Genomic DNA, 26,523 nt, shown 5'->3' on the forward strand with positions numbered 1-26,523 from the left:
TATAAACCGATTTCAAGATTTCATGTTGCAGCTTATTCATGATTTACCATGGCTAGAATCACAATGCTTTCCGTAGTCACATTTTAGAAAATGGTATTTTTCTCAAAGCTATAAGCTAAAAAGAGAGAAGCTGCCCTAGAAATGACCTGGAGGTTTCAGATTCTTTGAACACATCATTATTTCTATTGTTAAGTTTGATTAATTGTGACTGATAAGCTGGAGTGAATCAAGATTTTGTCCTCATTGTCCACCATATTGCACAGAATAATTTAGTTTGAAAAATAGTAAAAAGCTAAGCAGAATTTCAGCAGTCAAGAATGAATTCAATTTGAAAAACACAACCAATTGTTAAATCTTTCAGCTCTGGAGCAGTCAGAATGAAATGTAATTGGACAATATAACTTCAAAGAATTTGGATTTTCTTACAAAGTTAGTAATTTCACTATCATGTTCTAGTGATATTATTTCTAACCATTGGATAAAGTTTTGTCATTGGTGACTCTGCTTTCAGAATTGTACGGTTTAAATATAAGACTCTAACAAACATACGAGTGGCACTACATTATTCTGGAAAAGTAAGACCCCTACCAATATTTGCGTAAATCTGCCAATCTCCTGCATGTCACAGTAAGTGACAAAACTCCATTGTGGTTTATCATTGATTCTGTCTCAGTGTTTGCAAGAAACATAAGCAAGTCCCGATAGAAGTGTTTTGTTTGTGATTTTTTGGGGGGGAGGGGTGGGGTGAGGTGTTGAAATGATAAATGATGTCACTGAAAGCTGCACAATGCTACAACTTCACAATGGCACTGCACATGCATAAAATCAAAACGGCTTCTGAGAAATCCATTATTCCTCCCTTACAATAGGACTGAAACTGTTTTACAAGCACTCCCAGTGTTTTTATTCACACAGGCTCTTAATAACATCTCAAACTTTAAGTGTATTTACAACTTAAATGTCATATTCAACTTGAAAACTATAGTGTTATACACTACAGGATGTTGCTGTTATTAGTCAAAATACATAATCTACTTTGGAATAATGCAGACATCGAATGTGCAAGCCACACAGAATCAATTAATTAATTCTTATTGTATTCTTATTCCGAAAAATGTCACCTCATGCAGTTTTCTTTGAATTCTGGCTTTTGAATTATGTTGGAATTTTTATAAATTAGTATGTCTGTCACTTCATTGAAAGGAATGTGAAATAAAGAAATGAATATATTCTAAAGTCTAGAGTTCTTTAAATGTTATAATAAAATGCAAATTGTAACCAGAGGCACAAATGCCCAGATAAAATATATGGTGTATTAAAGTACTTTTTGTATGAACAATATGCAAGAGTAAGATATGAGAACAAAACTGCGTTTAACGTATTCTAAGGATAGAAATTGAGGAGAAAGATTGCGTTCTAAACTAAACAGCCTCTTAATCTCTATTGCAACATTCACAGACTTGATTTCAACATGTATTAACTGGAATTAACTAAAAGACATTTGCACCTTCAATCATTTCTTATGGTTGATTGGTTTGTATGTATGTCTCTCAGATCATCCAAAACCACTCCATGAAATTTCAATCTGGGAAATAGTTTGAACCTTTACAACACATTTGCCCACTTCTTTTGTATAGACTTCTCCATAAGCAACATAATTACTTTTCAAGCCATTGCTGCAGTTTCCTGTCTGTGATCAGAATTTTTCTGGAGGAAGTTCCTATAGAAACACTTTATTTCTCTAGAGTACACATAGTGAAGGATCCCTATTAAGCACTTGCTGTCTGACTTTGCAGATAATTAAAGGTACCATACTGAAGAAAACAGATTGTTGAATTTACAACCTGCTAGGGCATGTTTTTCTTGAGATGTAAGTTTTTAATATATTTTAGATACTTACATAGTTTTTTTTAACTTGTTTGACTGACACTGATACCTTATTTTACTTTGATTTAACTGCCAAATTGGAATGTAGGTAGAGATATGTACATTATGCTCATATTAGGCAAGTTATTGCCGTAATCATATGGTATGATGTAATAACAGTGAGACAGGTTCCTGTCTATCACTGTTGCCTTTGTATAGCTGATTATCTTGGTCTCTCCCCTTCAGCTCTGGCTCTTTGTTTCTTTCTACTTCTGTCTTCTTAAGTCTTTTTTTAAAACTTCTCTCTTCTGTTTCTTTATCTAATCTTTGTTCTTTACACATGGGCAGAAGGGGTGAAAGGTCTGGTGTAAAGCCATCAATGGTTGCTGTTTACAAATACAAATAAAAATATGACCAAGAGTGATTCTCCTCTTATTCCCTCCCATAATTATCCTTGCATTTCCAAAGACTTTTACTTTTATCATATTCATTCCTTTGAAATTGCCGAGCAATCAATGTCGTTCCTCCTGTTGATCTGCTATTGGTTTCTAACCCTTAACTTTCTACTCACATCTTCAACTTCCACTAAGGGTAAAAAGGGCCAGAAGCTTCTTCGCTAATCAGCAGTAGATTTCCATACCCATGAATTCCCATGGCACCAGGTCAAATGTGGGCAAGTCTCCTGCTAATTACCACATACTGCTCTCCCTTTTCGGCTGATGAACAACGCCTAGAGGACGCACTGAGCATGAAAAGATGCAGAAAGTACTCTGGGTGGGGGATTCCAATGTGCACCATCTAGAGTGGCTCAGTAATAGCTGGTTGAGCCCTACAGGATGGAACTGTTCAACTAGATTTGTGACAGGTGGTGAAGGAACCAAAAAGTGGAAAAACATATTTGATCTTATCCTTACCAATCTGCTTGCTGCACATGCATCTATCCCTGGCAATATCAATAACAGTGAACATTGCACTGTCCTTATGGAGGTGATGTCCCACCATCATAATGAGAACATTTTATATCATTTTCTGTGGCACCATCACTTTACTAAATGGGAAAGACATTAACCAGATTTAGTAACTCAAGACTGGACATGCATGAGGGACTGTGAGCCTTCATCAGCAGCTCCAACACAACTTAAGACCTCATAGCTGACATTTCCCCACCCTACTATTACCATCAAGCTACAGGATAAATCCTAGTTCAATGAAGAGCGCAGGAGGACATGTCAGGAGCTGCATTAGGCATACTTAAAAACATTGTCATATTGATGAAGCCACAAAATATGACAATTTGTTGTATTATAAAGAGCAAAACCAGAGTCAAAAAGAATGGTGCTAGAAAAGTACAGCCGGTCAGGCTGCATCCGAGGAGGAGGAGAGTCGACGTTTCAAACATAAACTCTTCATCAGGAATGTGGAGATGGAGGCAAGGGGGTTGAGAGATAAATGAGATTGTGATGGAACTGTGGGAAGGTAGTTAGGAATGCGATAGATTGATTAAGGTAGGGGGTGATGGTGATACATCGCAGTGGATGGTGGAGCAGATAGGTGAGAAGGAAGATGGACAGGTAGGACAGTTCAAGAGGTTGGTGCAAATGTTGGCAGGTTGGATCTGGGATAAGATGGGGGGAGGGGGGGAAGTAAACTGGTGAAATTGACATTAATTCCATGTGGTTGGAAGATCCCCAAGGCGGAAGATGAGGTGTTCTTCCTCCAGTTGTTGGGTGGCTATGATTTGGTGGTGGAGGAGGCCCAGGACTTGCATATCCTTGGTGGAGTGGGAGTGGGAGTTGAAGTGATTGGCAACAGGGCAGTGGGGTTGTTTAGTGCGTGTGTCCCAGAGATATTCTTGGAAACATTCCACAAGTTGGCATCCTGTCTCCCCAGTGTAGAGGAGACTACATCGAGAGCAATGGACACAAAAGATGAGGAGTTTGGAGGTGCAGGAAAATCTCTGCTGGATGAGAAAGGATTCTTTGGGGCCTTGAATGGAGGTGACGGGGAGGTGGGGGTGCAGGATTCACACCTCTTGCAGTGGCAAGGGAAGGTTCTTGGAGGGGAGAGTGTGTTGGTGGGGGCATGGACCTAAGGAGGGAGTTGCGGAGGGAATGGTCTCAGTGGAATGCTGAAAGGAGTGGGGAGGGAAGTAAATCTCTGGTGGTGGGGTCTGACTGTAGGTGGTGGAAATGGCAGAGGATGATGTATTGTATCTGAAGGTTGGTGAGGTGGAAGGTGAAGACCAGGTGTGGGGTTCTGTCCTTGTTGTGGTTGGAGGGATGGGGTTCAAAGGTGGAGAAGTGGAGGAGATGCACTGGAGGGCATTGTTGATCGTGAGGAAGGGGAAATTGCAGTCTTTAAAGTAGGAGGCCATCTAGGTGGAGTGAAGTGGTGTGGAATTGGTCCTCGCAAGAGCAGATGCGGCAGAGGCAGAAGAATTAGCAGGAGAGGATAGTATTTTTACAGGAAGGGGTGGTGGGAGGAGGTGTAGTCCAGGTAGCTGTGGGAGTTAGTGGGTTTGAAGTAGATGCCCGTGTTGAGTCAGTTGCAAGAGATGGAGATAGAGAGGTTCAGGAAGGGAAGGGAGGTGTCCAAGATGGCCCAGGAGAACTTGAGGTCAGGGTGGAAGGTGTTTGTGAAGTTGATGAACTGTTCAACCTCCTTGTGAGAGCATGAGGTGGTGATGATACAGAGATCGATGAAAAGGTGAGGAATGGTGCCGATGTAACTGCGGAAGATGGACTATTCCACATAGCTGACAAAGAGGCAGGCATAGCTGGGGCCCAAGTGAGTACCCATAGCTACCCCAAGCCCAATGCCTCATCTTCACCATGGACATCCAGTCCCTATACATGTTCATCGACCATGATGAAGGCCTCCAAGCCCTCCACGACTTCTTCTTCCGCTGACCCAACCAGTACCCTTCCACCGACACCCTCATTCAATTGGCTGAACTGGCCCTCACCCTCAATAATTTCTCCTTTGAATCCTCACACTTTCTTCAGACACAAAAGGGTGAGATGGTGATAGGTTGGAGTGGAGGGTGGAACGGATAGGTGGGAAGAAAGATGAACAGGTAGGACAGTTCAAGAGGGTGTTGCCTAGTTCCAATCCTCCAACTCATCACCGCCCCCTTGATCCAACCCTCCACTTGGCACCGCCCTCTTGAACCGTCCTACCTGTCCATCTTCCTTCCCACCTATCTGTGCCACCCTCCACTCCGACCTATCACCATCACCTCCCACCTTCAGCTACCTTCTGCCCAGCCCCAGTCCCCTCCCTCATCTTCCGCCTTGGGATCCTCCAACCACACGGGATCAATGTCAACTTCACCAGCTTACTCATCTCCCCTCCCTCCACTTTACCCCAGATCCAACCCTCCAATTTGGCACTGTCCTCTTCAACTGTCATATCTGTCCATCTTCCTTCTCACCTATCCACTCCACTCTCTGACCTATCACCATCACCCCCACCTTAATCCACCTATCGCATTCCTAGCTACCTTCCCCCAGCCCCATTACCTCCCATTTATCTCTCAGCCCCCATGAGCCCCTCACCCCACAAACCTGATGAAGATCCTCTGCCCAAAACGTTGACTCACCTTGGATGCTGCCTGACCAGCTGTGCTTTTCTTACCTCAAAGACTGCAAGTTTCTTCCCACGTGGTCAACAATGCCCTCCAGCGTGCCTCCTCCATGTTCTACACCTTCCTCCCTGAACTCCAACCCTCTAACTGCAACAAGGACAGATCACCCCTGATTCTCACTTTCTACCCTCCAATCTCCGGATACAACGCTTCATCCTCTGCCATTTCCACCATCTGCAGTCAGATCCCACCACCAGAGATACATTTCCCTTCCCATCCCTTTCAGCATTCCGCAGAGACCATTCACTCCGCGACTCCCTCATTAGGTCCACGCTCCCTTCCCCCACCACCAACCCACCCTCCACTCCTGGCACCTTCTCTTGCCACCGCAAGAGGTGTAAAACTGTGCCCACACCTCCCTCCTCACCTCCACCCAAGGTCCCAAAGGATCCTTCCATATCCAGCAGAGATTTTCCTGCACCTCCAATCACCTCATCTACTGTGTCTGTTGCTCTCGATGTGGTATCCTCTCCATTGGGGAGACAGGACACCAACTTATGGAACATTTCAGAGAACATCTCTGGGACACACACACTAAACAACCCAACCACCCTGCAGCTGATCACTTCAACAACCCCTCCAACTCCACCAAGGACATGCAAGTCCCGGGTCTCCTCCACCACCAAATTGTGGCCACCCCATGACTGGAGGAAAACCACCTCAACTTCTGCCTTGGGACCCTCCAAACATATAGAATTGATGTTGATTTCAACAGTTTCCTCATCTGCCTTCCCCTCACCTTCTCCCAGATCCAACCCTCCAACTCAGCACCGCCCTCTTGAACTGTCCTACCTCTCTAACTTCCTTCCCACCTATTCACTCCATCCTCTGCTCCAACCTATCACCATCGCCCCCTACCTTCATCCACCTATCACATTCCTACCTACCTTACCCAGCCCACCCCATTCCTGATCAAGAGCTTATTCTTGAAATGTTGACTCTCCTGCTATGTTGTCTGACTGGCTGTACTTTTCCAGTGTCACACTTTTTGACTGATCTCTAGCATCTGCAGTCCTCTCTTTTTCCAAAAAGCAAAAGCAACAAGCGACAGACACAGCTAAGTAATCGCACAACCAATAAACAGGTCTAAGCTCTGCAGTCCTGTCACATCCCATTGTGAATGGTGGTGGACAATTGAATGGAGGTGTAGGCTCCATAACTATCTTCATCCTTAACGATGGGGAAGCCCAGCATGAATGAAAAAGATAAGGCTGAAGCATTGACAACAATCTTGGCCTCCTTCAGAGGTCCCCAGCATCACCAATTCAGCTTATTTGATTCACTCCATATGATACCAAGAATGTTGTTGGAAGCATTGGATACTACAAAGGCTTTGGGTCCATAGAACATTCGGACAACAGCTCCAGAACTTGACACACCACTAGCCAAGCAATTCCAGTACAGCTACAACACTAGCATCTATCCTACAGATATGTTCTGTATACAAAAAGCAGGATATATCCAACATGGCCAATTACTAAGCAAGTCTACTGATCATCAGTAAAATGATGGGAGATGTCATCAATAATGCTATCAAACAGCACCTACTCAGAAGTAACTTGCTGATTTCCAGATTACATTCTGCCAGTGCCACTCAACTCCTGACCTCATTTTAGTCTTGCCCAAACATGGACAGAAGAGCTGAATTCCAGAGGTGATGTGAAAGTGAATGCCCTTAGCATCAAGGTTGCATTTGACCAAGCGAGGCATGAAGGACTCCTAGCAAAATTGGAGTCTATGGGAACTGGGGAAAAACTCCCTGCTGATTGGAGTTATTTCAGGCACAGAGGAAAACGGTTGTGGTTGTTGGTGGTTGGTCATCTCAGCTCTACAGGAGTTCCTCAGGGTGGTGTCCTGACCTAAAAATACTTATTAAGATGCTTTTTAAAAACCTTCTCTCCATTATAAGATCAGAAGTGGGAATGTTAGCTGATGATTGTGTAATGTTCATCACTATTCATGATACTGAAGCTGATCATGTCTAAAAATACAGCTAGACCTGGACAATATCCAAATTGGACAATATCCTTGGCAATATTCAATGGCATAACCACACTAAATCCTCCACTATTAACATGCTGGGATTACCTTTGATCAGAAACTGAATTGGACTAGCCATTTAAACATACTGTGGTGACAAAGGCAGGTCAGAGATTAGGAATCCTGGACAGAGTAATTCAACTCCTGACTACAAGGCACATGTTAGGAGTATGATGGATAAGCTGTAATATGCTAAACCAACAACAGACAAGAAGCTTGACACCACTCAGGACAAAGCAACCTGCTTGACTGCCAACACTTTCTCAAACATCTACACACTCCACCACCAACATTCAGCAATGGCTGTGTATACCATCTACAAGATGCACTGCAAATATTGACCCAGACTCCTTAGAAATCCTTGACCTCTATCATCTAGAAGGACAAAGGAAGCAGAAACCTGGGAACACTATCACCTGCAAGTTCCCCTCCAGGAAACTTAATACCCTGAAAATGTAACCTCATTTCTTCAGTGCTGTTTGATCAAAATCTTAGAATTCTGTCCCTCAGGGTATTGTGGGACTACTTACAGCACATGAACTGCAGCAGTTTAAGAAGACAGCTTACAACCTTCTCAAAGGCAACTAGGGATAGACAATAAATGCTGGCTCAGCCAGCTGTGGCCACATTCCACAACTGAATAAAAGGAATCCCTGTAGCTATTATCATATCATCATCTTCTTTCTTAACAACTTGTTCTTTTTGTTTCTTTGAAAGTGCTTCACTTAGTTTTAATAATGTAAGCTGGATTTTTTAATGGTATTAAATATTAAAGAATCAAAGTGTCAGACTCTATGCTCACATGCTAAACTATACATTATTGTTAACATTAGAGTGGTGCTGGAAAAGCACAGGTCAGGCAGCATCCGAGGAGCAGGCCTGCTGTACTTTTCCAGCACCATTCTAATCTTGACACTGATATCCAGCATCTGCAGTCCTCACTTTCGCCTATATATTATTGTTGGCAATCAGTCACTAACAAATATGATTGCCTACTACGAACTTCCATGTCACTGGTCATGGAGTCTTTGAGTACATGCGCGACTGATGACCCCAATCCTAGAGCCACATCTAACCACACATTTGGCAGGCCTCAAGAATTACCTTATTCAGTATGGAAACTGAAACAGCTGGTTGGGGTTGGTGCTCTGGAATGCTGTTTCAATTTCCTTACTGAATAAGGTCGTTCTTGAATCCTGCCTCATCTACTTGGCCCTTTGTGATATCATAAAATCATAGAGTCATAGAGATGTACAGCACAGAAACAGACCCTTCGGTCCAACCCATCCATGCCGACCAGATATCCCAACCCAATCTAGTCCCATCTGCCAGCACCCAGCTCATATCCCTCCAAACCCTTCCTATTCATATGCCCATCCAAATGCCTTTTAAATGATGCAATTGTACCAGCCTCCACCACTTCCTCTGGCAGCTCATTCCATACACGTACCACCCTCTGTGTGTAAAGGTTGCCCCTTAGGTCTCTTTTATATCTTTCCCCTCTCACCCTAAACCTATGCCCTCTAGTTCTGGACTCTCCTACCACAAGGAAAAGACTTTGTCATTTATCCTACCCATGCCCCTCATAATTTTGTAAACCTCTATAAGGTCACCTCTCAGCCTCCAACGCTCCAGGGAAAACAGCCCAGCCTGTTCAGCCTCTCCCTATAGCTCAAATCCTCCAACCCTGACAACATCCTTGTAAATCTTTTCTGAACCCTTTCAAGTTTCACAACATCTCTCTGATACGAAGGTGACCAGAATTGCACACAATATTCTAACAGTGGCCTAACCAATGTCCTGTACAGCCGCAACATGACCTCCCAACCCCTGTACTCAATACTCTGACCAATAAAGGAAATCATACCAAACGCCGCCTTCACTATCCTATCTACCTGTGACTCCACTTTCAAGGAGCTATGAACCTGCACTCCAAGGTGTCTTTGGTCAGCAACACTCCCTAGGACCTCACCATTAAGTGTATAAGTCCTGCTAAGATTTGCTTTCCCAAAATTCAGCACCTTACATTTATCTGAATTAAACAACATCTGCCACTTCCCAGCCCATTGGCCCATCTGATCAAGATCCTGTTGTAACCTGAGGTAACCTTCTTCGCTGTCTACTCCACCTCCAATTTTGGTGTCATCTGCAAACTTACTAACTGTACCTCTTATGCTCGCATCCAAATCATTTATATAAATGACAAAAAGTAGCGGACCCAGTATCGATCCTTATGGCACTTCACTGGTCACAGACCTCCAGTCTGAAAAACAACCCTCCACCACCACCCTCTGTCTTCTACCTTTCAGCCAGTTCTGTATCCAAATGGCTAGTTCTCCCTGCATTCCATGAGATCTAACCTTGCTAACCAATCTCCCATGAGGAACCTTGTTGAACGCCTTACTGAATCCATATAGATCACATCTACCGCTCTGCCCCATCAATCCTCTTTGTTGCCTCTTCAAAAACCTCAATCAAGTTTGTGAGACATGATTTCCCACACACAAGGCCATGTTGATTACCCCTGATCAGTTCTTGCCTTTCCAAATACATGTACATCCTGTCCCTCAGGATTCCCTCCAACAATTTGCCCACCAAAGATTTACAAGGATGTTGCCAGGGTTGGAGGATTTGTGCTATAGGGAAAAACTGAACAGGCTGGGGCTGTTTTCCCTGGAGCGTCGGAGGCTGAGAGGTGACCTTATAGAGGTTTACAAAATTATGAGGGGCATGGATAGGGTAAATAGACAAAGTCTTTTCCTTGTAGTGGGAGAGTCCAGAACTAGAGGGCATAGATTTAAGGTGAGGTGGGGGGAAAGAAATAAAAGAGACCTAAGGGGCAACTGTTTCACATAGAGGGTGGTACATGTATGGAATGAGCTGCCAGAGGAAGTGGTGGAGGCTGGTACAATTGCAATATAGTTCTCTGGCTTGTCCTTACTACCCTTCTTAAACAGTGACACCATGTTAGCCAACCTCCAGTCTTCTGGCACTTCACCTGTGGCTATCGATGATACAAATATCTCAGCAAGAGGCCCACCAATCACTTCCCTAGCTTCCCACAGACTTCTAGGGTACACCTGATCAGGTCTTGGGGATTTATCCACCTTTATGCGCTTCAAGACATCCAGCACTTCCTCCTCTGTAATATGGATATTTTTCAAGGTGTCACCATCTATTTCCCTATAGTCTATATCTTCCATATCCTTTTCCACAGTAAATACTGATACAAAATACTCATTTACTTTCTCCCTTATTTTCATAATAATATTGAGCCATGATTACCATGGGCAGCGTTGTGGCTTAGTGGTTAGCATTGCTGCCTCACTGTGCCAGGGACCTGGGTTCAATTCCACTCTTGGGTGCCTGTCTGTGTGGAGTGGGCACATTACCCCCATGTCTGTATGTGTTTCCTTCACGTGCTTTGGTTTCTTCCCACAGTTCAAAGATGTGCATTGGCCGTGCTAAATTGGCCATAGTGTTCAGGGATATGCAGGCTAGGTGGGTTAGCCATAGGAAATGCAGGGCTATAGAAATGGGGTGGGTCTGGGTGGGATGCTCTTCAGAGGGTCAGTGTGGATCCAATGGGCCAAAATGGTTGGTTCCATACTGTAGTGATTCTGTTGCATGAGTCTATGATTTTGTGACTGTGAAAAATTGACCAAAGTGTCATGCTTTCAAAAATGAAATCCTAATACAGTGACACATACAGGTGCGAGATGTAATCAAAAATGTAATAGGGTATGTGTATAATTAATGCTGAAAAATGTATGGGGAGTTTACAGGAAGCTAATATATTCCTTTTAATAATCCATTCGATTTCCTGATGCTTTGCTCACAGTGCATCCTCTGTTTACTTGATAATTGTGTAATCTTCTGTGTGTTGTCAACAGTTCTCTGTGTTCTTCAGCTGTTTCTCCCTGACTTGTTTACCTGCTGTATGTTTTTCCAGCCCATCAGTCTTTTTTTCTTGTTTTGGGTATTGTTTCAAGTGCCTATCTCTCTGACTGCCAATCTATTTGTCTTCCTTTCTGTTTCTCTAATATCCCTTTCTCTCTGTCCCCTGAATTTGTAGCTCTCAATCTTAGCCTTTTCTGTGAATTGCTTTCTTTCTCTAGCCCTCTCTACACATCTCCCTGACTGTCAAGTATTTCTCTATATCATCTTTCAATACATCTCCCCCTATCAAATGCTCTCTTTCATTATTTCTTCAAAAACTGTCTTCTGATTCCTCAATATCTGTTTCTATATCCTTTAATATCTTTGTCCCACAATTTCTCTCTTTGCCCTCTCAATATCTATAGTTATTTTTTCAAAATCCTTTTTAATTCTCACACTACCCATTGCAATGCCTGAATTTAACCTTGGCTCCTGTAATGGGGCTAGACATCAATGACCCTCACCCCATCCTGAACATATCGATATTAGTGCATCCTAAGCACAAAAGCTTTCTTGAAGAAATGCTGATCGGTAGCACTAATGGTTTGTGACAAATGATTTGAGAACAAGCACATATCTTTGGATTGGTGCTAGTGGAGCACTGCAGTGTGAAAAAGCTTAAAATGCAATAAAGCCTGAACAGTACTGAAAGGAGGGAGATAAAAGTTGCATCAATACCAAGTGGGATATAATAAGTCTAAGTTCTCAGCAAGGCAATTGTTAGAGAAAAGAACAGAAATGACAGGAGGTATTGAGTGGATGTGAGGTTGTCAATGGCTGCAATAAGAGCTTGTGGGGCCAGTTAATTCAACCAGCAGGTGGAGCATCAACCAACAGAGTGGGTTCCAGGATCTCAAGGAAATGAAGTGGGCAATAACACGAGAAATAAAATCAGCAAACTGGAGAACTTCAGGTAGGAAGAAGATACAGGACATCTCTAAATGGGAAAATGATTAAAGCACATTATAATGTAGATTCAAAAGCTTCTAGTTACTTATACTAAGCATAACAAATCCCAAGCAACCTTCTGCAAGTGTGTGCAAATTTAACACAAATGCTTTTGAAACTTCTTAAAATAGTATGTGGCAGTGCAGAACTTGAGTGTTGCTGAAAAAAGACAAGTTTTGTTGAAGATTTTGTCTTGCTTTCTTACGGTCATCTATCTGGACATTTTGCAACAATACAAATTCAAGCAGTACTATTTGTACTGCATTTATACTCCTAAGGTCCATTTTCCAAATAATCAGTACTCTCTTCTCATGCAGTGTAAATGTTGGTTTTCCCCTTGAATTTGAATGTGGTGGAAATATCCTGATGAATGCAAGATGAAAAGTTTCAACAAATGTGCATTTTCTTCAGCATTACTTCTTAAAATATGGTAGTAACTATTCTTTAATGTTTTGAAACATTTGAATCAGGAGCAAGAGCAAGAGTAGACTATTCAGCTTCTCTAGACTGATCTGCCATTTCAATCCATTGCATAACAAGAATCCATCTACCTCTACCAATATATATTCAGGGACTCTGCTTCAACCACCTTTTAGGAACAGATTTCCAAAGGCTCACAGCCCTCTGAGAGAAAATATTTTGACTAATCTCTGTTTTAAATGGGAGACTCTTAATTTTTAAATAGTGAACCATAGGTCTAGATTCTTCCAAAAGAGGAAATATCCTCTCAGCACATACCCTGTCAAGGCCCTTCAAGATTTTATATGTTTCAAATAAGTTGCCTCTTACTCCAATGAACTCAAGCTTAGCCCGTTCAACCTTCATCCTAATACAACCTGTTTATATCAGGATTGGTCTAGCATTTGAAATTAATCCTTGCCTAACTATCACTTTCAAGAGTAACATGTACTACAAAGAAGTGTTGAGATTTAAAATACATTTCCTATTGATGGAGCCTTATAGAGGTACTGTCAACTTATTTTATACAATACTTGATATATGGTAAACACAATTTACTCAGCCCTGAACTAAGCAACTGGATTCTGTGATCCTTCAGGGTATTCCTGTTTTAGATATGACAGAATTGTACTGAAAGGATTGCAAATTCAGCTAGGACTCATTTCTTTAAATCTTTCTCCAGGGTTTCCTGTATGCTGTATTAGAAACAAAGCTTTTGCTCACCCCAAGAAAGTCATCAATGTAGTAGAAGGGGAAATCTGCCAATCTTTCCATCAGAACTTCCTGTCTCTGACTTTGAGAGGAATTTAGCATAGGTACTTATTATTAAACAGCAGATGAAAGGGGAACCCACATGAGGCTTTAGGTTATCTAGTTTTCTTTCACAACCACTTAAAAGTGTCATCCTTACAAAATGAACTGCAGGCAGCACCTAAAACCACTTTCTGATGAGTAGGTGGTGGTTTTCAATCTCTATTAGACTACCAAGCAAATTTGCAGATGACGCCAAGTTTTGAGATTTGTAGCTCAGGTTGAGGTTTTGGATGTAGGTTTGCTCACTGAGCTGAAAGGTTCATTTCCAGATGTTTTGTTACCTTACTAGGTAACATATTCAGTGGACCTCAGGCGAAGCAATGCTGAAAATTCCTGCTGTCTATTTATGTGTTTGGTTTTCTTTGGGTTGGTGATGTCATTTCCTGTGATGATGTTATTTCCTGTGGTGAAGTCGCTTCCTGTTCCTATTTTCAGGGGGTGGTAGATGGGATCTAACTCGATGTGTTTGTTGATAGAGTTCCGTTTGGAATGCCATGCTTCTAGGAATTCTCATGTGTGTGTTTCTTTGGCTTGTCCTAGGATGGATGTATTGTCCCAGTCGAAGTGGTGTCCTTCCTCATCCATATGTGAGGATACTAGTGAGAGATGGTCATGTCTTTTGTGGCTAGTCGGTGTTCATGTATCCTGGTGGCTAGTTTTCTGTCTGTTTGTCTAATGTAGTTTTTGTTACAGTCCTTGCACGATATTTTTACAAAAATATTGTGCAAGGAATGTAACAAACAGGCAGAAAAGTAGCCACCAGGATATATGAACACCAACTAGCCTCAAAGAGACATGACCCTCTCTCGCTAGTATCCTCACATACGGATGAGGAAGGACACCACTTCGACTGGGAGAATACATCCATCCAAGGACAAACCAAACAAAGACACGCACGAGAATTCCTAGAAGCATGGCATTCCAACTTGAATTCTATCAACAAACACATCGAGTTAGATCCCATCTACCACCCCCTGAGAAAAGGGACAGGAAGTGACTTCACCACAGGAAATATCATCAACACAGGAAATGACATCACCAACTCAAAGAAACCCAAATATATAAATAAAAAGCAGGAATTTTCAGCATTGCTTCGTATGAGGTCCACTGAACATGTTACCTCACAAGGTAACGAAACATCTGGAAATGAACCTTTCAGTTCAGTGAGCAAACCTACATACATGACACCAAGATTTGTATAGTGGTTAATAGTGAAGAAGTGGTTGTGAGTTACAGGAAGAGAAAGATAGGTTGGTCAGATGGACAAACTAGTTGCAGATGGTATTTAACCCTGATGAGTGTGAGGTGATGCACATTGGAAGAAGAAACAAGATAAGAAAGCATTTAATAAATGGCAGGACACTGGGTATTTTAGAGGAACAGAAAAGTCTGAGGGTAATTATTCACAGATCCCTGAAGTCAGCAGAGCATGTAAGTAGGAGAGTTAAGAAGACACTGGGTAGATTAGAGGAACAGATAGGTCTTGGGGTAATTATTCACAGATCCCTGAAGTCAGCAGAGCATGTAAGTAGGAGAGTTAAGAAGGCACATGGGACACTTGCTTTCATCAGTCGTGGTACAGAGTATAAGAGCAAGGAGCTAATGTTGGATTTGTACAGAGTGTTGGTGAGGCCAGAAGTGGAGTACAGCGTGCAGTTCTAGTCACCTGATTACAGGAAGGATGTGACAGCACTGGGTGGGATACAGAGGAGGTTCACCAAGATGTTGCTTGGAATGAAATTCAACTGTAAAGAGAGACTAGATAGGCTATGATTGTTTTCTTTAGAGCAGAGAAGACTGATGGAGGACTTGATTGAGGTGTATAAGATTATGAAGGATGTGGACAGGGTGAATAGAGAGGAGCTGTTCTCCTTGGTTGAGGGCCAATCAAGAAAGGGCATAATTCTAGGGTAAGGGGCAGGAGAATCAAAAGGGATTTGGGCAAAAACTTTTACACTCAGCAGGTGATGGGAATCTACAATGCACTCCTTGGGAAGATAGTGGAGGCTGGAAGTGGAGGTTGGAAACCTTACAGCCTTTATCATAACATTCAAGGATATGGGACAAGTGCAGGAAATTAGGTTTAGTGCACTTGTTATGGTAGTTGTGCCGGTGCAGGTTCAATAGACCAAAGGACCTTTTCTGTGCTGTATGATCCTATGAATCTATTAATGTGGCTGATTGCCTAGATCCATTCAAAGTAGTACAAGTGTCTGCCAGGTTAAATAAAGAACTTCTCAATGACCCATGCACTTTATCAGAATCAATAGCCGAGGTCCCAAATGAGGATGTTCATGCCATGATTACTTTGCCTCATGTAGATCTTTAGTATCCAAGGGTAGGATTTTCCATGCAGGCTTTGGGCCAGGTGAAAATTGAGGTTAAAGACCTGCAATATATGGGCAACAGTTATTCAACAGTGAATTATTGGCTAGATGTTCAATTAAGGATCATGAGCAGATTCTCAAAGCTGGACAGCTACAAGGCAATTCTCTAATATTGAAGAAGCAGAAATCGGTCATTCAAGGCAAGACAGAAAGGGGACACCAAAAATAAAGGTCCCCTCTTGTCTTCAACTTCTTCCAGAGGGCTACCTGTAGCTGCAACTGAAGCCAACCAATCAGGAAGAAGAAAATGGTCTGGGGATGGGACGGAGCCAAAATTCACTCACTCATTTCCATGCTTGCTGTCATCTGGACCTAAAAATGCAGCTCTACCGCTCTTACATGAATAGATGATTCTACTCACAATAAATGCATTTATACTGATTTTGGAATTATATCTTGAATGCAATGTATATCTTGATTGCAATGTATCTTGATTGTTACCCTCACAAATTTCCATAGTACCAAGCAATTTAACTATTCCTATTTTTCCAACAGGTTTCAAAAATAGTTAACAAATGAGCTCAACTGCACCTTAGGTAGAATTTCATAAGGTCACACCTAATTCAATGCTAATAATTCAATTATTTTGAAGTTAAAACTTTTTTAGACAATGTTATTATATTTAGCCATGCAGTGGAATTTATATTTATCAATAATTCCTGTCAAATAAAAAAAACTTGCATTAAACATGTGTTATTCAGACTTGACAACAACTGTTGACAAGTCTGGCATTTATTGCCCACCGTTGTTGAATGCATATACTACAGAATCTCTACCATTTCGCATGTTGAGAGAAGGATTTTCTTCATGATGAAGAAAAAACAAGGTGGAGGCTTTTAGCATTTTCCAATGCAACATAATTGTAAAATTAAAACGTTAAGTAGCAAAAAGCTGCTAACTTGTGAGGAAGTCTACAACTAATCTGAAAACAGGTGATTGCTGCTTCACGCCAAGTTACATTGTGTATAAATTACACAGTAACAAAGATTAAGAAATGGAACTTGTATTCTCGTGCGACTTGTGTAAGGATTTAGTCAAATCAAGTCCTCCAAAATGTAAAAAAAGGACTTAATATCTTGGCACATATGACTAACTTTTTTTTAAAAGATGATGCAAATAGGCAATTATTTATGTTTTTGGAAAACAACATGTTCCCTATACATGGAATAATGTCCAATTTGTCTGCATTTGGTTCATATCTCTCTTGCAATATACCATGAAATATTAAAAATACCTCTACCTATGCTCTATTATAACAAAGAAGGTAACAAATTTTAAATCTAAAGCTGGACAAATTCTAATTCTGCGGTTGCATTAAATGCCAGCTGGTAAAAAAGCAGATTTCTGCACTTAGGCCTCCTTTATACCAAAGAAAATGAGCAAAGTTTAGTTTTTTTTGGTCGATACTCTTTGAGGAAGGTTTAATGACTAAAATGTGTGCTTAAGTTTTTTTAATTTCACACCTGTTGCAATTGATGTTATTGAATACAGTCTTATAGCATATCAGGCAATCTAGTGGATTACTATTATTAAAATATCAAATCAGCATAAACATGTTACCACAAAATTCCTTATTCAGATTTTTCTAATCTTTAGCCTGATATATATAAATCTGAACATACTCAAATAAATTTCAGAAACTGATAGTTAAGCATTGTAAACAAAAAACATTATTACTTAACAATGCTGTATATAACTGAGTGAGCCAGTGGAATGAGAATTAAACAGTACTGTTTCATTTTCACCTTTCTTGATATACCTCTGTACTAACAATTTTAAATAAAAGTCAGAGTATCACTGTGATGGTAGTGCCTGAGCCGGTGCAGTGTTTCTGTGAGTACAGATGGAAATGGAGCACAGGTTTGTGTGGCTTACCCAAATCAGAAAATGAGATACCTATCTTGTTATGTGGTTACCAACTCTGGTAGCAGGGCTCAATGAAATTGACATTAGTAAGTAAACTGAAGGGACACCATTCTCATTGTAGAGATTCCAAGTGACTTGATGTGAAATTATACTTTGTTTAATGAAGGACAAAAGTATTGGTGAAGAGTCACATTGTAGACATTCATAGAGGCACCTATTATAGTAACAATTTGATGCTGGATACGTGCCAATACAAATTACATGCATGACAATATTATAATGAACTCCAACTACTTTTAAATAATTGATAATTTACTAAGTAATAACACAATGTTATTGGAATTCTGTCATACAGTCATAGAGTCATACAGCATGGAACAGATCCTTTGGTCCAACTCATTCATGCCACCCAGGTTTCTCAAACTAAACTAGTCCCATTTGCCTGCATTTGGCCCACATCCCTCTAAACGTTTCCAAATCATGTACCTATCCAAACGTCTTTTAAATGTTGTAGTTGCATCTGCACGACAGTTCATTCCACATATGAACCTCGTTCCGTGCGAAAAGATTGCCCCCCAAGTCCCTTTTAATTCTTCCTCCTCCCACCTTAAAATTATGGCCTTTAGTTTTGAATTCCCCAAGCTACAGAAAAGACTGTTGCAATTCACCTTATTTATGCCCCTCATGACTTTATAAACCTCTATAAAGTCACCCCTCAACCTCCTTTGCTTCAGTGAGAAAAGTCCATCCTTTTAAATCTTTTCTGCACCATCTTCAATTTAATAATATCTTTCGTATAGCAGGGTGATCAAAACTATATGCTGTACTCCAAATGTAGTCTAACCACTGTCCTGTGCAACCACAACATGACGTCCCATCTCCTATACTCAATGGTCTGAGCAAGGAAGGCAATATTTCTGTATATATATTCAGTGAGGCTACTTAAGAATTATAGAGTAGAAAGAGAAAAGCAGTAATATTTTCTAAGATCAAAATTATTTTGCAATGATTATTAAACATCTCACCTTAAATTAATAGCACCTGGGGCACTTGGAGTTCTGTTCATGTTAGGCTCTGTTTGTGCTGTACTTGGTGCTGAGTGGGACCCTATTTGGGGCTGATGACAGTGAAAAATGAAGTCAAATTCCTTTCAGCCAATGAACACTTTAATTTAAACATTCCTGGGGAAACTTTTACCTACCAATGTGAAATATGGAGACATATTATTTCTTTCCTTAGAATCAATCCCAACAGAATCGCTGACCTATGTAAAAATACAGGTATTACAAATTAGATAACATTGTAAAAAATTATCAAGGAAATCATTTCTATTCTGTGTCTTTTGCTGTAACAGGATCAAATTTGGGAGATTTTTAACCTACACACTGACTGGTCAAACCAAGTCAGTGAAGGTAGCCTTGAGAAGGAGTTCATAGAATGTATTTGCGATAGTACCCTTGAACAGTATGCAATGGAACCTACAAGGGAGAAAGCTATCCAAGATCTAGTCCTGTGTAATGAGACATGAATAATTGATGATCGCATAGTTAGGGATCCTTTTGGAAGGAGTGTTCACAGTCTGGTTGAATTTAAAATACAGATGGAGGGTGAAAAGATAAATTCCAATTCCAGCGTCTTGTGCTTAAAGAAAGGAGACTACAAGGATTGAGGAGGGAGTTGGTAAACTTAAACTGGGAGCAAGGACTACGTGGTGGGCCAATTGAGGAACAGTGGAGAACTTTCAAAGTGATTTTTCACAATGCTCAGCAAAAGTATATACCGGTGAAAAGGAAGGACTGTAGGAAAAGGGATAATCAGCTATGAATAACTAAGGAAATAAAGGTGGGCATCAAATTGAAAGCAAATACATAAACAGTGGCAAAGATTAGTGGAAACTAGGAGCAATAGAAAGCCATGAAGAATGCTATAAAGAAAGGTAAAATGGATTATGAGCGTAACTAGCTCAGAATATAAAAGCAGATAGCAAAAACTTCCTGAAATATATATACAATGGAAAAGAGTGGCTAAGGTAAACATTTGTTCTTTAGAGGATCGGAGGGGGGATTTAATAATGGGAGATGATGAAATGGCTGAGGCGTTGAACAGGTATTTTATGTAGGTCTTCACAGTGGAAGACACAAATAATATGCCAATAATTGATGACAGGAAGGCTGTGGCAGGTGAGGATTGAGAAATGATCATTATCACTAATAAGTTAGTGTTGGGCAAACTAGCGGGGTTAAAGGCAGACAGGTCTACTGACACTGATGGAATGCATCCTAGGGTACAAAAAGAAATGGCGGGGGAAATAGCAAATGCGGTTGTGGTAATTTACCAAAGTTTGTTGGACTCTGGGGTGATTCCAGCAGATTGGAAAACAGCAAGTGTGATGTCACTGTTTAAAAAAGGAGATAGACAAAAGGTGGGTCAATAGGCTAACTAACTTAATTTCTGTAGTGGGGAAAATGTTAGAATCTGTTACCAAGGAAGAAGTACAAAGTTAAAAATCACACAACACCAGGTTATAGTCCAACAGGTTTAATTGGAAGCACATTAGCTTTCGGAGCATCGCTCCTCCATCAGGTGATAGTGAAGGGCTCAATCCTAACACACAGAATTTATAGCAAAAATTTACAGTGTGATGTAACTGAAATTATACATTGAAAAATTGATTGTCTGTTAAGTCTTTCATCTGTTTGAATACCGTGATAGTTTCACTTCTTTCATGTGTAAATCACAAAACCTTTTTTTAAAAAGTTGCGTTCTCAGGTTAGCTGTTAACAATCATGATAGCTAGACAATATGATAGCTAACCTGAGAATGCAACACTGGGCAGCTCAGTGGTACAGTGGTTAGCACAGCTGCCTCACAGCACCAGAGACCTGGGTTCAATTCCCACCTCAGGCGACTGACTGTGTGGAGTTTGCACATTGTCTGCGTGGGTTTCCTCCCACACTCCAAAAAATGCGCAGGTCAGGTGAATTGACCATGCTAACTTGCCCCTAGTGTTGGCAGCAAGGGTAAATGTAATGGAATGGTTCTGGGTGGGTTGCGCTTCGGCAGATTGGTGTGGTCTTGTTGGGCTGAAGGGCCTGTTTCCACACTGTAAGTAATATAATTTCAATTACATCACACTGTAAATGTTTGCTATAAATTCTGTGTGTTAGGATTGAGCCCTCCACTATCACCTGATGAAGGAGCGACGTTCCGAAAGCTAGTGTGCTTCCAATTAAACCTGTTGGACTATAACCTGGTGTTGTGTGATTTTTAACTTTGTACACCCTAGTCCAACACCAGTATCTCCAAATCAAAGACGAAGTAGCATGACATCTGGCTGAGAACTTGTCTCACCGAGCAATGCAGCATGGGTTCATGAAAGGCATGTCATGTTTAACTAATTTTCTGGAATTCTTTGAGGACATTATGAGTATTGGTGGACAATGGGGAACAGTGGATGTGTTGTCTCTGGATTTCCAGAGGGTATTTAACAAGATGCTGCACAAAAGGCTGTTGCATAAGGTAAAGATGCATGGTGTTATGGTAAAGTATTAACGCAGATAGAAGATTGGTTAACCAATAGAAAAGCAAAGAGTGGTAATACATGGGAGCTTTTCTGGTTGGTGATCAGTGGCTAGTGGCATGCTTCAGGGATCAGTGTTCGAACTGCAATTGTTTTCAATTTACATCGACAATTTAGAGCTGGGGACCAAGTGTAATGTGTCAAAGTTCACAGATGACAGTAAAATGAGTGGGAGAGCAAACTGTGCAGAGGATACTGAAAGTCTGTAGAAGGATATGAGTGGGCAAGGGTCCAGCAGATGGAGTACAATGTTAGTAAATGTGAGGGCATCCATTTTGGTAGGAATAACAGCAAAATGGATAGCTAGTCATCATGCCCCTACCTAAACATCAACAGCAGCTGATTATCTGTTCTACCTTATCATATGTGAGAAGTAAACATTAAGCTCTTCTAGAATGAAATACTCCAGAAACATATTACAAATAATTGCAAAAAGTAATATTTGATTTTGACACTGTGCCTTTTTGACTATGTAAACCCTTCACAGCCCTATTTCCAATACCAATACCTTGGCATCCAAGGCCATGACTCTGAGTGTTTGCTGTAAAATGTTTCTGAGATAGTCTCTCTGACAGGCTTTTAATCCTGGGATGGACTTTACAAAGACAAACCCTTTGAAGGACTCCTTGTAACACTCTCACAAACAGAAGAAGGCTTTTGAGGAGCTAACGTCAGGGATACACAAAATGCAAGAATTAGAACACACAAAGACTAACTCAGTTTTTAGAGCTGAATTTGTAGACTTGATCAACACCAATCTCGTGTCTTTTTCCCATATCCTTGTGCACTGTTTCTACTCAAATAATCATCCATTGCGTTCTTGAATGCCTTAATTGAATTTGCCTCCACTACATTTCCAGGCAGTGCAGTCCATACCCAAAGCACTCACTGTGTGATAAAGCGTTTTCTTATATCACCCTTGCTTCACTCATGCACCATTTTAAAAGCCCAGAGACAATGCCAGGAGCTTGCCAAGGTTGGCAGCAGGCTTTAAGCCAATTACGGGGGATAGTCTTCGCTCAAGGGATCTCAGTGCAGTAAATCAAGGGCAGCCTTCCATACCAGTCCAGGCCCTGCTTGGGCTAGTCAGAGTTAGGGTGCTCACTTCATAAGGAATGAAGAACTGAATGACAGCATAACACTACCCAACTTGATTTTATCTGCCTATTGTGAGCAGTTTTGCTCCGAGATGGAGAAAGATAGAGATAGAGAGAGAGAGAGAGAGAGAGAGAGAGAGAGGTATTATGGAAGACTAAAGTGGGTGGAACAGCTGTTACTGTTGGTGCAAGTTTGAAAGGTTCCCTCAGCAAGGGATTAGGTTGTACAGACCATATGCAGGATTATTAGTGTCATAAGTCGGGGTGGGTGAGTGGGGAAAATCTTGCATGCATTAGTGAGAATGCTAGAGCATGTGTCTTGGTGAGAGGTGAGTCCAATAGCAAAGAGAGTGAGTGCGATGTACCTGGGAAAAATTGATGGCACATTCTCTAATAGAGTGGAGAAGGACATTGACCTTCTTCCTAAAGTGCTGGGCATTCCTTCAAATGGCTAAGTCTGTTTCAACTTGGATGGAAATCCTGGACCAAGCATGCATGGTCTGGTATTGTGACCTATATTGCTGTCCTTGGAGGAAGAGAAAATCCTGCCTGTGCACTACCCTACACAACAGGAGCTGCAGGACTCAAAGCAGGGTAGTGATTTTCCCCTGGCCTGTCATGTTCAGGGCAAAAGTCACAAACCATGATAGTGTTTGTCTGAATGCACAATGTCCATTTAAATAGTGGAATGGGAAATTAGCTAACTGATGCAATTTAGAAACACACGAATGAGGGGCTGAAACAAAAACAAAAGTTGCTGGTGAAACTCAGCAGGTTTGACAGCACCTGTGGGGAGAAAGCAGAGTTTTGAATCTGGAGACCGAAGAGTTTTTTCAGCAATTTGTTTTTGTTTCAGATCTCCAGCAGCTGCAGTTCTTGATTTTATATAAGTATGAGGAAGTTTGTGTTTTTGCTGATCAGGAAATATCTTGCAAGTTATTGGACTTTATATTTAATGTGAAGACATTGAAAGGTAGAGATGAGACTAAGGAGTAAAAGTATTAATTAGGCTTCAGAATATGGTGTACAGCATTTATAGGTATCCCATAACTGAGATGTCTTAAAACCATAGAGGACATGTGTAGTGATTGTGATGAGGTCAGCAGCTGGACATCATAGAACATGAGTTCCCTGATTGAGGCTGTTAATCTTAACCAATTAAGGAGCCCTGCCTGGCAGATAAAACAAGGAGTGTCAGAGATTCTTACACTCGAGAGCTGGCTGTACCATGGTCAAGAACTTCCCATGTATGAATAAAGGGTGACTTGGTGACAGGATATCAGCCTCTGTGGAATTATTTCTGTGGCAATGAGAATAAAGCCTGGAGAAATTTGCTCACAATTATCTTTGAGTTGGGGGAAGCACTTCTTGCATCATGCCATTATTTGAGAAGCTTTACTTGTTCGACCTTGTTATCGAAGACTGGGCACAGTATGTGGATAGAATGTGTTATTTTTTCCCAGGCAAATGATATTGGGGCAGATGAAAAGTAATGAGCAACTCTCCTGACAACCTGTGGAACCACAGTTTTTTCTGTTATTAGAAGCGTGACTTTTCCAGAGGCACCAGATACTAAAACTTTCCAAACGTTGATGAATTTAGTTAAGGAATATTGTGTCCCCCAAGCCTCCTCTAATTCCGAGATGCTGTTGTTTTTATTCGGCAATTCAAGAACCAGGAGAATTTATGTTGGAATTTTTGACGAAGTTAAGATGACTGGCAGAGACATGTGACTTTTGTTGAACCCTAAATGAGATGCTTAAAGACCAGTTGGTATGTGGGATTGGTGTTGTAACCATGCAAATGCGCCTTAATAGACTTCAAACAGGCACGATAACTGGCTTTCTCATTGGAAAATGTGACAAGTGGAGCATATGAGTTGCAGGGTGTTTCAATGAAACGGACATCTTAGTCAATCTGATTGAGCTTGGGGACCACTGACACATAGCAATACCCCAAAACAAAGCAAAGCCTTGGCTAAATGGTAAAAAATTTCTTCACAATTCATGCTGGCAAGCCATTCTAGTTGCTGTTCCAGACAGCAAAAGAGTCCTACTAGATCTAAATTGAGTAAGATAACTCTTAGGCTGATATCCAGGCGAGTGCACACCCTGGAAAGTCCATCTACACTCTAGTTTGGAACAGTTAAATTGCTTAACAACATCCAAATCAGAACAATCAAAATAAATGTCTGGTCAAATGGTCATCCGGTTCTAATAGAAGTTGATACCAGCCCGGCTGTATCAGCGATCACAGAAGCAGCTTTTAAACAAAATTCATTCTGGACTCCAATCCGTCAGTTTGCGCAAGATCTTGGCTAGGCTCAGAACTACACCAGGGAACCCTTACAGATTAAGAGTACTACTTCGTTTTCGGTCTCTTATGAAAAGCAGCTGTTTGAGATATCAGTGATTGCAGTAAGAAGCTTAGGCTCAAGCTTGATGGGGCGAAATTGGATGAGAGAGATTCATCGAGATTGAAGCAACATTTTTCAATTAGAAAATGGCTGCCTGAGTGAAGTCCTAATTAAATATCCGGAAGTCTCCCAGGAACTTCTGAAGACTATCAGAGGAGGGAGGGTCACCTTGCATGTGAACAGGAAGCAATTCCAAGATTCTACAAGGCCTGCCCAGTGCCATTTGTCTTGTGGGCATATCCCCTTGAAAGTGGATTCACAGGTAGATAGGATAGTGAAGAAGGCGTTTGGAATGCTTTCCTTTATTGGTCAGAGTATTGAGCACAGGAGTTGGGAGGTCATGTTGCGGCTGAAAAGGACACTGGTTAGGCCACTGTTGGAATATTGCATGCAATTCTGGCCTCCTTCCTATCGGAAAGATGTTGTGAAACTTGGAAGGGTTCAGAAAAGATTTACAAGGATGTTGTCTGGGTTGGAGGAGCTGAGCTACAGGGAGAGGCTGAACAGGCTGGGGCTGTTTTCCCTGGAGCGTCGAAGGCTGAGGAGTGACCTTATAGAGGTTTACAAAATTATGAGGGACATGGATAGGATAAATAGGCAAAGTCTTTTCCCTGGGGTGGGAGAGCTGAAAATGTGTTGCTGGAAAAGCGCAGCAGGTCAGGCAGCATCCAAGGAGCAGGAGAATCGACGTTTCGGGCATGAGCCCTTCTTCTTTTCGGGCTCATGTCCGAAATGTTGATTCTTCTGCTCCTTGGATGCTGCCTGACCTGCTGTGCTTTTCCAGCAACACATTTTCAGCTCTGATCTCCAGCATCTGCAGTCCTCACTTTCTCCTGGGGTGGGAGAGTCCAGAACTAGAGGGCATAGGTTTAGGGTGAGTGGGGAAAGATATAAAAGAGACCTAAGGGGCAACTTTTTCACGCAGAGGGTGGCACATGTATAGAATGAGCTGCCAGAGGATGTGGTGGAGGCTGGTACAATTGCAACATTTAAGAGGCATTTAGATGGGTATATGAATAGGAAGGGTTTGGGGGGATATGGGCCGGGTGCTGGCAGGTGGGACTAGATTGGGTTGGGATATTTGGTTGGCATGGACAGGTTGGACCGAAGGGTCTGTTTTCATGCTGTACATCTCTATGACTCTATAAGAGGCAGAAATCAGAAGGCTGTAAAGTGAAGAAATCATCAATCCAGAACAACTTGTGGAATACGCAGTACCAGTCATACTGATTTTGAAGCTCGATGAGTCGATTCGACTTTGTGGGATTTTAAACAAATGGCAAACTGCTTCTTGTGGCTGGATAATTATCCAATCCTTCAAATAGAGTATTTGCACGCAAAGCTGGCAGCAGAGCTGTCCTTCACAAAGCTGGACATGAACTATGCTTACTTGCAAATGCAATGAGGATTCGCAGGAGTATGCTCCAAAGTGGTCTATTTGGACTTCAGTCAGGTGCTTGACAAGG

General features: G+C 41.5%; 1 protein-coding gene across 1 annotated transcript in view; it reads right to left on the reverse strand.

Moving 5' to 3' along the window:
- c8h10orf67 (chromosome 8 C10orf67 homolog) overlaps positions 1–26,523 on the reverse strand; it is a 257,483-nt gene that overhangs the window by 9,180 nt on the left and 221,780 nt on the right. Inside the window, exons 14-15 of the mRNA XM_072575973.1 lie at positions 19,166–19,228; positions 18,990–19,081 (exon numbers count right to left, since the gene is read on the reverse strand). Of these exons, the coding sequence (XP_072432074.1) occupies positions 18,990–19,081; positions 19,166–19,228 (155 nt within the window). The remainder of the gene's footprint in view (positions 1–18,989; positions 19,082–19,165; positions 19,229–26,523) is intronic.

Source organism: Chiloscyllium punctatum, chromosome 8 (assembly GCF_047496795.1).
Source record: "Chiloscyllium punctatum isolate Juve2018m chromosome 8, sChiPun1.3, whole genome shotgun sequence".
Lineage (NCBI taxonomy): Eukaryota > Metazoa > Chordata > Chondrichthyes > Orectolobiformes > Hemiscylliidae > Chiloscyllium > Chiloscyllium punctatum.